This window comes from Homalodisca vitripennis, chromosome 6 (genome assembly GCF_021130785.1).
Source record: "Homalodisca vitripennis isolate AUS2020 chromosome 6, UT_GWSS_2.1, whole genome shotgun sequence".
NCBI lineage: Eukaryota > Metazoa > Arthropoda > Insecta > Hemiptera > Cicadellidae > Homalodisca > Homalodisca vitripennis.
In genome coordinates, this window is record NC_060212.1 from 9,775,433 (window position 1) to 9,791,673 (window position 16,241).

The 16,241-nt window shown below is 35.6% G+C and overlaps 1 protein-coding gene across 1 annotated transcript; it reads right to left on the reverse strand.

Moving 5' to 3' along the window:
• Positions 1 to 6,802: 6,802 nt before the first annotated feature.
• On the reverse strand, positions 6,803 to 7,481 carry LOC124365141. Its single transcript, XM_046821093.1, has 2 exons — positions 7,244 to 7,481; positions 6,803 to 7,188 (listed from the first exon to the last, which is right to left on the reverse strand). Exons 1-2 carry the CDS (start codon positions 7,479 to 7,481, stop codon positions 6,803 to 6,805), a joined length of 624 nt encoding a protein of 207 aa, XP_046677049.1.
• Positions 7,482 to 16,241: the final 8,760 nt, after the last annotated feature.

Consider the following 16,241-nt stretch of genomic DNA (forward strand, 5'->3'; position numbering starts at 1 on the left):
ATGTTTTTATCTCTTCTAAATCCATACTGACATGAGGTTAAAGTATTATTGTTATTTAAATACTTAACTAATTGATTTTTAATTGTTTTCTCGAGTACTTTAGAAAAAACGCTTAGTAATGATATTGGACGGTAATTACTTTTGGTACGGAAATCATTATTTTTGTAGAGATGACTAACTTTTGCCAATTAAAAAATAGATGAAAGTTTGCCTGAAATAATGCTGAAATCAAAGATATGCAATAATGGTTTAAAAAAAATTCAATGTTATTTTTGAAAAGGGAGGCTGATACACCATCACGCCCAGGCGCGGACAGTCCACGTAAGTTGTTAACCTGTTCAATAATGTCAGTCTCAGTTACAGTGCTTAAAGTAAAAGTGTGGAGTCGGTAGAATAATCCTCGTCACATAACACTGGTCGGCCGCTTGAGTCGATTGCAGTTACATCCTAATGTTGAAAAATAGTTATTGATGTCGTCGGCTATGTCCACATAGTCATAGTGAGTAATGTTACTGTCCGTCCCCATATGCATATATTTCTCTATTGGGAAAGAATCTTTATTTTTATTTCTTCCTGACATTTCAATTACTGTTTTCCAAAATAAACGTTGATTATTCCCAAACTGATTTATTTTTTCTCTATATTAAATCAATCTAGTCTGTTTTAAGCAGTTATTTAAAGAATTTCGATATCGTTTAAAATAGTTAATAAGTTCTGTGTTAAAAGGTTGTTTCTTAACCAATTTGCTTAGCTTGTCCCTTTTTCTAATCGACCTAATTAAACCAGGCGTGATCCAAGGTTTTAACTTAGTGGGACGGGAACCACCCATATTTGATTTATTTGCCTTGCGCGTAATTTCGTCAACTATATTTTTAAAATTGTTTGCACTAGTTTCAATATTATTTGATAAAATGATCGAATTCCACCTTTCATTTCTTAACATATTCCGAAAACTACTTGGATCTATATAGCTATTATTAATCTGTTGCACCCTAACTTCTGAAGCACTGAACTGTATCTCCACCGCAGTGCTGTAGCGATCCGTAATGCCTGTATGTGAGACAGCAGTCCGAACGTAATATAAGTTATCATGATTAACAAATATGTACCATAGTTCTAATTATTTATGCTGAATCGCGGTAGGAAGTAGGCTCTTGTTAACTAGACGCGGTGCGTGGACATTGTTTGTTCAGTTAGACCTGTCAATCAGCTGATCGAGCTACGGTGATACGTTCCGACCCGGCTCGCTGGAGAGAGAGAGGGAGTCAGTCGAGTCTTGGAGTTTCCACGAGAAGGAGTACCGGTCCAGTTAAGAAGCTGAAGTTCATTCTCTAACCCTATAGTTGGGATTTAGAGTAATTATTTTATCGCGTGTAAATTCAATTTCAAGTATTTAATTTCTTTAGTGCGTTTTAGTTTCCGATCTGCCTCCGTAATCTTCAAAGTAGTAAGTCCCGTACCAGCGTATAGTTAATATCTTTTATTTTTATAATACTGTAATTAAAATTTCTAAAGTTTCCCATATTTCAGAGTCTGAAAATTTAATTAAATTTTTTGAAGTATTATGAATTAAATTTTGGTGATAAAGTAAATATCAAGTTTTGTGTTATATTAATTTTGAGTATTTTGAGAAGAGAACTTTTTATTTTGTTTTGTTAATTTAAACCATTTTTTGGGAAGTATACATTTTTAGTTTAATTTAAATTTTAATTCCTTTTTATCAGACTCTTAATTAGATTTGTTCGATTGAGTGACACTTTGAATAAAATCGAATTACAAGTTTGTAAACTTTTTTAACTTTTTGGTGAACTTAAATTTCGGAATAAATCAAGTATTTCCGAAAAGTTGTTCTAATTTATAAAGTATTAGCTCCATACAAATTCAATATATGTACTATAATAACGGTACAAATATATTGTCAATACACGAGCCACTGTCCCTGTCACCCGTCACACGTGTGGGTATATTTATACAACTCACAAAACCAGTTTCTGTGAAGATGTTAAGGTAACGCTCTGCATACATATCAGTGTTCAGTAAGTTTAAATTCATGTCACCTAAAAAAAATATACGTTTTATTCTTTGTTGTACTACTATAATACCGTTCCAGTTCGTTAATAAATAGGTCAGTGTCACTGTCATGTGTTCTGTATAAAGCAGTTAAGTTACATCTCCTACCATAAAAAACAAAATCAAACGTAACCCCATAAACATCACCCATTGCTACCTCAGCAGACACGACAGATAAGGACCTCTTTGCATAGACAAGAGTACCATCATTACGATGTCTTTTTCGTGTAGTCTTCACTACCTCATAACCGTCGAGATGCGACACGATCATGTCGTCACCAACCCAGCCCTTGGTTTAAACGTTAATATTAATATCTCTGTTGACACACACACACACACACACACAAAACTGATGTGACATATTTAAAAACAACAACATTTTTAAAACTCGTCAGTTACTAATAATGGAATCTAAATCAAAGTTTTTACCGCCGTTTTATACTGCGGGATGGATAAAAAAAACTTGGTTTCGGGGCAAATGAAGCAGCGCGTGAAATTAAATTCAACCAGTTGTGTCAGCTCTCTATTTGATTTATCTTTCTCATATCTGGCTCATCTAGTGTCCAAGGTAAAATAAACGTTGTAGCACACATGTAAAGGGATTTTTAATTAGTTCTGAATAAGAGTTAGTTCTACATAAATAGAGTTGATAATTATGGTAGAAATCGTTCACGTTCAAAACACATAAATTTTATAATACTTTGTTTCAAAAAATCATGTATTTAAAATAGATACTAAATACATACTCTATTAAAATATAAAATAAGCAATAAATGACAAAATAAACGATCAGAGACTTCAGTGTCACTGTCTAACATAATAGAGTTGAGTATCTTTCATTGTTAAGTCAATATAAAATGCTGAATTGAGTGGACTTAATAATTAGTGTGAGAATTCAAATGTGTAGAGCGTGACGTAAAGAGTTCATTAAAGAATTAGCATCCCAGCATGCAAGGTCAAAGTAAATACTCGGTTGAGAACTACCTCTTTATTTTATTAGAATTATATTTCGTGTATACCCTGTAAATAATAAGCATTGATAGTGTCGTTTTTGACTTGAAATACTCTTTAAAGGAAGCACATTTATTTATTGGCTGAGCTTCAGCAAAAAACAGCTCATGGGACTGGAAATATTTCACTCCTGACTGCTTCTCTGTCTGTCTGTCCAACCGACATCTCGAAAACGGTCTGACCGATACACTTGTAACTGCGCATGAGGCAGAACTTGTGTTCTATATGAGGAACACTGAGTTCGATGGTGGCGTGTCACCGCATGGAATTTGGCTGAGAGTTAGCGAAAATTTTTATTTTGGTCTTATGGGTAACGAAGATGTGTGTATTAAATGGCAAAAGAAACCCGATTGTAAACACACTCAATACGTTCATAAGATATGGAAACATGTGGCATATTAACACACGTAACCTCACTATCCCAAAACGTACAGTATGATTGTAAACGTTTGTAATAAACAAAAATATAAACACATCGTGTGCTAAGATATTTCGAGAAAGATTTCATAAGTAGACTTTAAAGTATGCACAAAACGTACAGTATGATTGTAAACGTTTGTAATAAACAAAAATATAAACACATCGTGTGCTAAGATATTTTGAGAAAGATTTCACAAGTAGACTTTAAAGTTTGCACAAAACGTACAGTATGATTGTAAACGTTTGTTATTTAAAAACTTATATTGAAACCTGTGGTGATTGCCCACCACATTTACCAGACCGCCGAATCAACGATTAGAACCGGTCTTACTGATAAGCCGCGTGCGGATGGAGGACCGGTGGTCTGATAACGAGGAGTCTAGATTGAGTCAGGGACCAGTGAGGACGTCTGATCGGCGAGTGGCGGTGACGGAAATATTACCTGTCGCAAGTCTTAGTTTTATTATTTATTTTAAGAATTTTGTGTTACACTATGGATTGATTTAATAATCAGGGGGGGGGTTAGGTGCCGGAAAATTATAGGGGGGTCATTGTAAATTATAAATTGTTAGTATGTTGGGACGGGTTTGGTCGTGATGGGAGGTCGCGTGTCGGTATGTGTAAATTGGTGTCGGTAAGTGTAAATTATCTTTGGCGTTATTAAATTTTTTTACGATTTACTTTTACTGTTTTGTGCTTAAATTATAACTTAAAATTCTTATCAAAGCTGGCAGGAGAATATAGTGTAATTAGGATTATGGTCGCTCCACGGTCTTCATCGTGCAGGCGGGTACAAGCCTAGTCCTGCACGGTGACACGTTGCTTCCAAGAAATCCATCCCAAATCGTCACAAACCAATGTAATAAACAAAAATATAAACACATCGTGTGCTAAGATATTTCGAGAAAGATTTCATAAGTAGACTTTAAAGTTTGCACAAAACGTACAGTATGATTGCAAACTCTTCATCTCTTGCTCTATATAATCCCAATTATTTTTTACATACGATAAAGCTGTATCGTCTGCAAAAGATGTAATATTTCCATTTAAATTTGAATCACAAAGATCATTTATGTAGATTATAAAAAGTACTGGGCCTAAAACTGACCCTGGAGGTACGCCACATTGTATAAACCCGAAGTCACTAAAAGAATTCTTAATTTTGACATATTGCTTTCTCTTTGTTAAATAGCTAACAAACCATGAATAAATATTTCATCGAATACCACATCCGTATAACTTTTGTAAAAGAATTGTGTGATCTACAGTATCAAACGCTTTTTTATTATCTAAAAATAAACCACTAACTTTCTGCCCTGAATTTATTCCTGGATACACATTATCCATGAAGCTTTTTAATGCTGCTTCAGTATTTAAACCTTTCCTAAAACCAAATTGACTGTTGCTGAAAAAATTAGTTTTTTCTATAAATTTTATTACCTTTTTCTTCACTAACTTTTCAAACACTTTAGCAATGTATGGTAGAAAGTAAAGAGATTCATCTGTAGTTATTACAGTCGGTAATTAGGCCACTCTTATGTAAAGGAATCACTACAGCTGTTTTTAAAATTTCTGGAAAAATACCTTTTTCAAAACGTAAATTTACTAAGTAAAATAAAACGTTTACTAATTTTGGGTATATTAACTTAATTAAAAAAGAATTGATGTTATCTATTCCTGGTGAAGTACTGTTTTTAAATCTGTTATTACTGCACTTAACTCTTCGACAAAGACCATGCCCATAAACATAGATTTGAAAGAGTATTTTGTTTCAAAACAATTTCTATAGCATAAAGAGTCGAAATTTGCAGGTTTTACTCTCTGTATATTTAATTGATTTACTATAGATAGAAAGAATGTATTAAATTCATTACAAATAACTTTAGAATCATTTACTAAATTACCATTTATATTTAGAGTTTGTATGGGAGTTATTTTAGCCTTTTGTCCTGTCACCTCATTTAAAGCTTTCCATGTAGTTTTGGAATTACCACTGCATTTCCTAAAAATATTTTGGTAATAATAGTTTTTTATAATTCTTATTTCCATTTGTAATTTATTTCTGTATTTTTTGAAATGCAATTTCAGCTTTTCATTATTTGGATGATTCTTTACTAATTGATACAGTTTGTTTTTATATATGATATTTCTGCAAATTTAGTCGTTCATCCATGGTTTAATTTTAGAATAAATTTTACGATTTTCAGACGGTTGGATTTTAATTTCTGAAATTGATCTTTGAATAATATTATGAAACGTCTCAAAAGCGGTCGATGGGTTTTGGTCATTATAAACCTGCGCCTAGTCGAGTGAATCGAGCCGCGCTAGCAGATTGTCATAGTCTAAGCGGTATACCGGTGGGGAAGGGTTGGCAGAATCAGCTGTTCCATGACTGTCCTCTGCTCCCACACGCACACGCATGTTCACAATAATTAACCTGTGATCCGTTATGTTGGCGTCTATAACCTCAACGTGAGGTAGCGTTCTGTCTTTGTTTGCTAGCCTTGCATAAACATGATGTATACAAGTAGAAGAGTCAGGTGTTGCTCTAGTTGGCTCGTTTGACACTCGAATCCGTTTGAGGAAAGAATGTAATTATATTGATTATATACAGCAGTATTAACTACAAGGAAATTCAAGTTGGCGTCTCCGATAAAAAGGAAACTATTTTTTGCATTAAAATTATTACTACTGTAAAAATGAGTATTTAATTCGTTCAAGAAAAAATGTTTACTAAAACTATGTAACCTGTAAATGGCATACAAACAAAACGTCAAAGATTTAAACTTAAAATCCAATGCTAATATATCGGCTGATTGAAGGTTAATTGGTTCACAGGAAATTATTTCTATATTCGACTTTACGAATATTGCAACCCCGCCTGCCCTTTGATCGTCATTGAATTTTGCAAAGTTTATGTAGTTTGGTATATAGTAATAATTAAGCTCGTTTTTGTCATTTATCCATATTTCTGACAGTATAATTATATCAGGAAATAAATCCCTACTGTTTAATTCTGCAATAAAAAAATCAAAGTTTGATCTCATAATACGTATATTTTGATGTAGTATTACTAAATTGAATATTTTATCCTCGTTAGTCAATATTCAAATTTTGAAAAGAAAAAAATATATATGCATACTGCCTAAAAGATTAATACTTGTATTGCTGAAATATAATTTAGTAACCAATTTTTAATATTACCTAATATGAAGAATTTAAATTATACGTCATCATAACCATTTTAAATCGTAAAAAACAAAAGTAACAATAGTGAACTTGCACATACATTGTTTACAGTTCATTGAAGGTCGTCTTGGCAGGTGATGACTTTGACAGGCGAGTTCTCTTCCTTCCTGAGAAAGATTTTCCCGTTCCTTACCCACAGGAACTTGAAGTCCTTCTCCTTCTGGACCCTTCTCGCCATGGCGTACAACCTCCGTCGGGCAGGGGACAGGGACTCGTTCACGTAAATCGGCCGATCGTCGCTCCTTCCGATGTGTCTGGTTGACAACGTCCTCTTCACGCGCCTCTTCTTCAGGAGTTCCTCCTTGTCAAACCTCCGCACAAATTTTACAATGATTCCCGGTGGGTTGTCTCCGGTTTGCCTCCCAAGCCTGTGGCAAGCGTCCACCATAGCATCCGAGATCTGCACGTCCAGAGCCTTGCCGACTTCCTTGACAATCCCTAGGACATCTATCCGCAGGAGTTAAAGCGATGCCTTGGATCTCCAGACAGTTACTTCTGGAGTATTGCTCCATGTCCTCCACTCGCATTTCCAACTCGTTCACCTTCTTTTTTAGCCGATTATTTTCTGTCACCAGAGTTTCTATTAGTTTATTTAATCTCTCATTATTGTCATTCTGGGCTTTAAGAGCTTTTGTATTTTCCACTAACTGTGATTCCAGGGAGTCAAACGCGTCATTGTAACCTTTTTCAGAACTTTTTTGTGCTTCCCTTATTTCTGATACAACCCTCATTATATCCTCCAGAGAAAGCCATCAGCAACTTCAGAATCGAACCGCATACTTCTGCGTCGTGTAGCCGTACAGTCCGTGCACCGCCACACTAGCTCGTCTGCGGTCACACACTCCACATCATCCTTGCTGTACTTCTGACACGAACCATGAAAATCACGATTACAATCGTTGCACTGCAATTTTAGTTTTGAGCCAATAGTTTTTACGCAAATCCCACAGCTAGACATGATTAATTAGCTCTCTAAATAAACACTTAACTGTATGGAAATACACTAAAGTCGTAACAGTAACGGGTTGAATCTAGTTTTTCGGTTATGTTCAAACACACACGAAATGCACAGTAGCAGGAGCCCGCACCAATACGATTTTTACTCTTTGAGCGCTCACTCATAACTGATCATCTTCACAAATTCTAAATTAATTAATACAAATTTAATTGAAAGAAAACAAACGCTGAAGCAAATCTACTTTGAACAGTCTGAATGATATATATATATCATATATATATCATATATATCATATATTTTATATGATATATATGATCATATATTTTTATCATATATATCATATTAGGTTTGATATATATATATATATCAACCTAACCCTAGCCTAACCTAACCTGGGTGCTAGGGTGGAATGTTGCCCTGGTGGCAAAATAAAGGATATCAAGGAGAAACTATTGAAGTATACCAACTATAATCTTTCAGTAATATATTTCCATGTTGGAACGAATAATCTCAAAATGTAGTACAGAGGATGGGCGGGTTACAACGGCGGCCATGGTAAGAGGGAGGTTCTCCACCACCTGGCTGACCTGTTGTTCACCACAAAAACTCATTTCCCCAATACCATGGTTTTTGTTAACAGCTTATTAATAAGATCTGATTTTAATATACAGGGCTCTCTTTGACTTTAATGAACAAGTGAAACTGATGTGCAATAATTTTGATGTTGTTTTTGTTGAGGCTAATTGTTGGGTGAAGAGGCATAATCTTGCAATGGATGGAAGACATCTTAAAAAAAACAGGGAACTACCAGCTCATTAAGTTGTTTTTGAATGTTTTTACTGCAATTGGTGACCGGATTAAGGGGTTTCTCACTGTTGATGCAAACTTGGACGTGAATGAAAGTATTTTGGTCAGTGATAAAATTATTTTATCTAAGACGGCCCAATCTAAACGCTTTGTTGTGCCTCCCACTGCCAATTGTTCTTTTTAGAGGCGATGTCTCGGGGAACTGTGTAGATAATAATCGATTAACTCGCAATCTTAAGATAATTCATCACAACGTGCTTTTGTCTCTCTGGAAAAATAGACAGTTTTCAAATATTTATTGATTCCGAAGATCCAGATATTGTTTGTTTATCTGAACACCATTTAAGAGATTATCAGTTTGAAGTAACATCTTTGCAGGGTTTTAATGGCATCACAGCTTTCTGTCGTAAATCTCTTCAAAAAGGAGGGGTTTGTATATTTAGTAAACCTTCTATAAAATCTGAGGTCATAGATGTCTCACGTTACTGTCTAGAGGGTAAGTGTGAACTTGCTGCAGAAAGGTTTCAGTTTGGTAACAATCAAACACTCCTTACTGTCGCTGCTTATAAACCACAGCCATTTTCTTCCTCAATACAGGAGCACGAAATTTTTTATGCACGTCTGTCGGATTTTCTTGCAAAAGTGATGAGTTCAGAGGGTAAAACAATTGTTGTAGGTGATTTAAATGTCGATTTATCTGTTTCTGATATTAAGGCTGACAACTTGTTGTACATGATGACCTCTCATGGGTTGGGAAATAAAATCACATCATACACTAGAGAATTTAAAAACTCAAAGTCTTTGATAGACCATGTCTACACTGATCTACCTGATGCCACTTGTAATGCCTCTGTTTTAATCACGGCATTGTCTGATCACCATGCTCAGGTGGTAATTGTTAAGTTATCACTTCCTGGGAACGCTAACCACCCCAGGTTTTTACTTAGGCGATCATTTTCGGAGGATAATATCCGTATTTTCAGGTATTTACTCATGAGTAAAACTTGGTCCACGGTCTATGAGGCAGATAAAATGGACGATAAAATGCGTATTTTTGGATCATCCATATCGTATTATTTTGAACAAGTATTTCCTGAGAAGAAAATTAGAATTCGTAAGAATGTCTCTAAAGGTAAAGTGTCTCTAAGTGTTGATCAACTGAAACTTCGTGATAAGGTCATCCAGTGGTATCACATGACTAAAGATTTGGATTCTTCTGATATGAGAAGACAGCATTATTTATCATTAAAACGGCAATACAAGTCTAAAATTAGAATTGCAATATCAGCCAAAGTGCTGGAGGAGATCCAGAACTCTTCAAATAAAGCAAAAACTGTATGGGATATAGTGAACGAAAATAGGGGAAGGAAAAAGCACCAATGCTTCGTTCCTCAAACCATTAAGGATGAAGAGGGCTAGCCATTAATGATGATGGGGGGGGGGTTGATGTGAGTGATCCAAAGCTGGTCTCAAATATTATTAACAATTTCTTTATAAATGTTTCCCAAAATGGTTTCACTTCTGCTGGGGGAGTTTTTTCAGATTATCTTCCCTGCTATAACACCTATTCTTTATTTTTTTACTCCTGTTTGTAGGAAGGAAATATCAGACATTATAAAATCTTTAAAAGCAAGGACATCCTCAGGCTATGACAACATGTCATCTAAACTGCTTAAGTCATGTTGGGAATCCCTTGCTGAACCACTCGTGCATCTCGTTAACTGTTCTTTTGAAAGTGGAACCTTTCCAGATGTGTTAAAACTAGCTATCGTAAAGCCTTTGCACAAAAGAGGAAAACGCTAGCAAACATTGGTTTCGATAACTTTAGACCGATCTCCATTGTTTCAACGTTCTCTAAGGTTTTTGAAAAGGCAGCTTTAAGTAGATTATGGTATTTTCTGATTCAAAATAACATTTTGTTCAGCAACCAGTTTGGATTTGTCAAAGGGGGGTCAACTGTCAATGCTATGTTTACTTTCATTGATAAAGTCATCAAGGCTCTGGATAGAGGCTTCTGGTGTCTTTTTCGATTTGCGAAAGGCATTCGACATGGTTCCTCATGAGCATCTACTAAAAAAGCTTGAGAGCATTGGTATAAGTGGTGTCGCAAAGCAGTGGTTTTCTTCTTACTTGAAAGAACGTCGACAACTTGTAGAATTGCCTTTTGTGGATGGAAGCACTTTGAAGCATTGGCATACTGATGTGCAAACTGTTAAGGCGGGTGTACCCCAGGGTTCCATTCTGGGTCCTCTTTTGTTTATTTTATATATTAATGATCTTAGAAGATGTATCTCAGATGCCCACTTGTGCTTGTTTGCGGACTATACATCAATTGTGATAGAGAGCCAAGGTCGTGAAATCATGGAGGTCAAAACCTTTGTAGAATCTAACCGGATAGTCCAATGGTTCCAAGAAAATGGATTAGTTATCAACACTAATAAAACCACATTACTTGAATTTGCTATCACAAGAAAGCAAAATGATGACCTTAGTGTTTGGGTTGATGATGCAGAAATCTTTTCTGAACAAAGCGTTAAGTTTTTGGGCTTATCTATTGACAGAAAGTTAAGTTTTTCCTGTCATATAAGCGATGTGGCGCAGAGGATAAGTTCTGGAATATTTGTACTACGTAGGCTTTCTCATTTTGTAAACACAGATGTTCTACTTACAACATATTATGCACTTATTTTTCCTTTCCTTTCTTATGCGGTAACCATCTGGGGTTCCGAGAGATGCAATACGCATTGTATCTTTGTCTTGCAGAAGAGGGCAATGCGAATTGTTTCTGGCATTCGTCAAAGAGAGTCTTGTAAATCTGTTTTTAAGAAGCTTGAAGTTCTGACATTTCCATTGTGTTTAAATTTTTTACACTTTGATGATTTTTAAGCAGAACCATGGTATTTTTCAATCTCTTGTCCCTCAATCTGGATATAACCTGCGAAACAAACAAAAACTGAATATTCCTCACCATAACACTTCCTTCTTTAAGCGTCACACCTATTACAGTTCTGTATCATTGTTTAACGCTCTCCCTGATCACCTTAAATCTAACTTGGATCTAAACTATTTTAAAAGAAAGCTCAAGTCATTTCTAATTGAAAATTGTTCTTATTCTATAGAAGAGTATATTAAAGGTAGATAGAGTACCATACATAGATTGCTAGTAGTTTTTAGATATATTTACTTTGACGCAAGCCAATGCATGTACTTATGTTATTATGGCAATAAAGAAATTTTGACTTTGACCTAACCTAAAACCGTATTTAAATATATATATATATATATATATATATATATATATATATATGCGATCTCAAGAACGTTACAACAGAAATCAGTAACTTAAGTAGTAGATTACATGTTGTGGAAAATAGATGTGATGAAGCATGTGGAGATATTGTGGCACTGAAGGGAAGAACCAGTTATTGAAGGGGTAGGTGAATGTATTGCGGCCTGAGTTGGCGGATCTACAGCAACACACAAGGAAAAATAATATTTTAGTATCCTGTATTTCTGTCACACAAAAAGAGAGCACATTACATATTTATTCCATGCTTAAAAGACTTGCAGATGTTATAAATGTGGAGTTCCTGCGTTCGGATATATCTGTTGCACATAGGCTTCAAGGCAGGAAGAGTGATCTATGTCGTATCTTTCATTTCTCGGTCAACAAAGGCGATGTGGATGAGTGCCGCACGCAAGAGGACGGGACTGTTGGCCAGTGACATCCAATCCTCAGGTGTTCATCAATGAACATTTGACGACACAAACCAGACGTCTGTTCAACGGGGCCAGGGAGCTTGTGAGGCAGAGAGTGCTGTCAGTGGCGTGGACCAACGACGGAAGGGTGCTGGCCAAGTCGACCCTAGCAGGTGACTTGAATGGTTCCGTATCCAGCATCAAGATCAACTGGACCAGATGAAACGGAGGATGATGGAGCTTGCGACACCGGTGGTTGGGGGCCAGGCCATCACACGTACAGACACAGTTCCCGTCGCAGCCGCCTAGATCTCCAGTAGTTCACTATTCCACGTTCAACAAATCTTACTGTTATAGCACAGACGGTAAAGGACTAGTTTAATGAAATAATTTAGTTTGTTTATGTAACAAACTAACCATAATATAATAGGGTTATATTATATTATGGTTATTATAATATAACCATATTATGGTTATCATAATATAATATTATTATTATATTATGGTTCCTCAGGTCTGAATATTATATTATATCAGACCTGAGGAAAAACACTATTTTTTATCTTTAAATTCTTTATTTATACAATCTCTTATATGTTTATTGGAGCTCATTTTTACAAGTTTATAGATTGAATCAAATTGTAGAGATATTGTAATAATGAGAGAAATATATTTTCCTATTTTTATTTTATAATTTATTTAATGATAATTTATACATGAGGCTATGTATGAAAACCATAGAGGATTTTGTTTATTAACTTTATTATTATGAATTTTTACTTTTTGTTTTCCTATCTACTTTTTATATTGTAATTAATAAATTTAGTTGCATTATCAAAAAGTACTATGGATGGTAACCTGTTTCATTTTAAAGATTACATTTTAGTTTATGAATACCAAATTTTCAGTTAGTAGTAATAATTTACAGCATACAGTAAATTGTATATACTGTAATGGTAAATAATTTATTAATTTGCAAGTTTGTTATTATCTTGATCTGATTAGGGAAAAATGCGATCTTAACAAGACCTTTAATTTATTTTGCAAAGAAGAAAATAATATATATATATATATATATATATATATATATATATATATATTATATATATTATAGGCTATATATATAAAGATTTTTTAACACATGCTTATTTTTTATATATATATATATATATTATTTTTTTCTTTACAGTAATGAATTAAAACTGAGGAAATGTGACAAGGTTATATAGTAGAGATTGACATCTAAAAGTGCTTTTAAGCATGCTGGGCGACACTAACTTAACTATGTATTATAATTATCATCAAATGGTTCAAAGTGATATTGAGTGTAATATAGTTCTATGTTTAGTATTTAATGAAATTAAATAGTGATTTTAAGGCACAGAAGATAGGAGTTAACCGAACCAACGGTTCATCTTTTACTATAATCCAGCAGAATATTCGGGGCTATAATACAAATTTGGATGAGTTTTCGGTTGTGTATATTTTCTTGTAGATTTAGTACCTAATTAAGGCTTATTGTATAACTGCAAACCTGGAGCCAAGTTAATGGAAGCAACATCTGACGATTCACCCCCGGCCGGTGGCTGCTACGTCATCGTGGCTGGCACCAATGACGTTGCTTCGGGTCAGCAGTACAATATATACAGACATCTCGAGCGCCGCATCACGAGTAAACTGAGAACCTCAAGAGTTGTTGTCTCCACCCTGCCTCACAGACACGATCTGCCAGCCAGTCACAAAATCAACCAAGAGACTGTGCTGATTAACAACTACATCGAAGAATTGTGTGATAGGCATCGTGGGGCAGAGGTTCTACAATTCAATAACATCGGGAGAGGCGCTTTTACACAACATGGGATGCATCTAAAGAGGAACACGAAGCATCTGCTGGCCCAGGAATTAATAGAGTGCCTGCGGAAAATGGACTCTACCGCTTCTCGAGAGACGTCCCAACCACCCGTCACAGCCAGAGGAGTTCAAAATAATGGGCGGAAGACAGATCAAGCCCTTGAGTCTCCAACTGCACCACTATCGACTGCCTTGCAGCCACCAGCCACATCTGAGCCCCGCACACTCCTGTATGAATCCTTTGCGGAAGCAGTAAAATGCCGCTCACCGGTGCGACAAGTCGGCCCATCAAGCACCATCACAGACACAACGGAGCAAAAAAACTGGTTTCCTCTAAAGTGTCAAAAAACAAAATAAAAATAACAGAATTGGGGTACAATAAGTTCAGAAAACCAGACAAAAAACGACAAGCAAAACAAAATCAAATTCACAAAATTCCAAATTTAACTCGTGCAGTTTCCGTCGTGCATCAAAATGCGCAGTCTGCCACCAATAAAGTTGATGGCAGAAGAGCTGCACCCCGACATATTTGTTGTTTCTGAACATGGCTTCACGGCTGAGACCGTTTCTATGTTCAGAATTGACAATTATAAATTGGCTACAATTTTTCACCGAACAAATTTTAAAGGAGGTGGTGTGGCAATTTTTGTCAAATCACGATTGAAATTTCAACCCTTCAGGATGGATTACTGCTGTGATCTAGACTTTGAGGTGGGGGGAATTAAAATTGATACAAATTCCGCGGACAAAATTATAGTGATTGGCTTATATAAATCCCCAAATGGATGTAACGAAAACTTTTTTGAAAAGTTTGAAACTTTACTAAATTTTCTCAATTCAAAATCGTTGAAGTTCATCATTACCGGTGACTTCAACATCGATGTGTTAGACCACACCAACCCTCTGACCCAGCGACTACGGGATATTCTCAGTTCTTTCGGCTTAATTTGGTCCGTGAACTCGCCAACTCGAGTGACCGCTTCGTCGAGTACAGCCATCGACAACGTCATTACTAACGTAATAGACTGTTCTGTTTCTGTCATAGATGCGGCCATCTCAGACCACTACGCACAGGAAGCCGTAATATTACACCATAACCCAAAATTTGAAACTCCGTCAATAAAAAGAAAACGGGATCTAAAGCCGGCAAACATAGAGCTTTTTAAGAAGTTTCTAATGAAAACATCATGGGAATTTCTGGATCGCTTTGAGCGGGTGGAGGATGCCTTTAACGCGTTTTCGACTGTTTAACTCACTGCCTAAATTTGACTTGTCCATTCAAAAATTTTAAAGAACGTAATAAGAAAAAGAGTAATACCTGGATTACTCAGGGTATACTCGATTCAAGAGAAAGACTAAAATTTTATCATTCAATATATGTTAAATCTGAAAATGATGATTTCAAACGCTTTTTTCGAAATTTCAAAAAGGATTACCGCAAAGCCATAAGAAACGCCAAGGCACGAGACGTTGAAAACCAACTAAAACAATCCGATAATCTTTCAAAAAGCGCCTGGAATATAATTAACCTAAACACAAAACAACAAAACACTTCAAAATTTTCAATTCCGAAACTTAAAATTAATAATAAAATTATTGATGATCCATTAAAAGTGGCAATTGCGTTTAATGATTTCTTTTCAACTGTTGCTGGAACAGACAGTTCTTTGAATCAGAATATACCCTGCGGAGGGTTATTGACTAGATCGGCCTCGTCCATGTTCCTTCGTCCTGTGAGTGAGGTGGAGGTGGCCCGTATCATGCAGGATCTCAAACCTAAGAGGCCTTGTGACATTAATGGGAATGTCTGTGTGGTTAATCAAAAAGTGCTTTAAGCATATTTTGACACCACTCACAAAATTAATCAATCTCTCGTTTGCACAGGTGTCTTTTCCGTCCGTACTGAAGATATCCATTGTGATTCCAGTTTACAAAAAAAGATGATCCTTGCTCCTCTAGCAACTATCGTCCAATTTCTATCCTCCCAGTTCTTAGCAAAGTTTTTGAGAAAGCTTTCCTCAATCAGCTTGAAAAATTCCATGACCGCTTCGAAATTCTCTGTCATGAACAGTTCGGGTTTAGGAAAGACAAATCGACCATCGATGCCGTAACTGAACTTATTCATAATGTTTGTCGATGGCCTGGAGAAAAGAGAACGTGTTATGAGCCATATTTC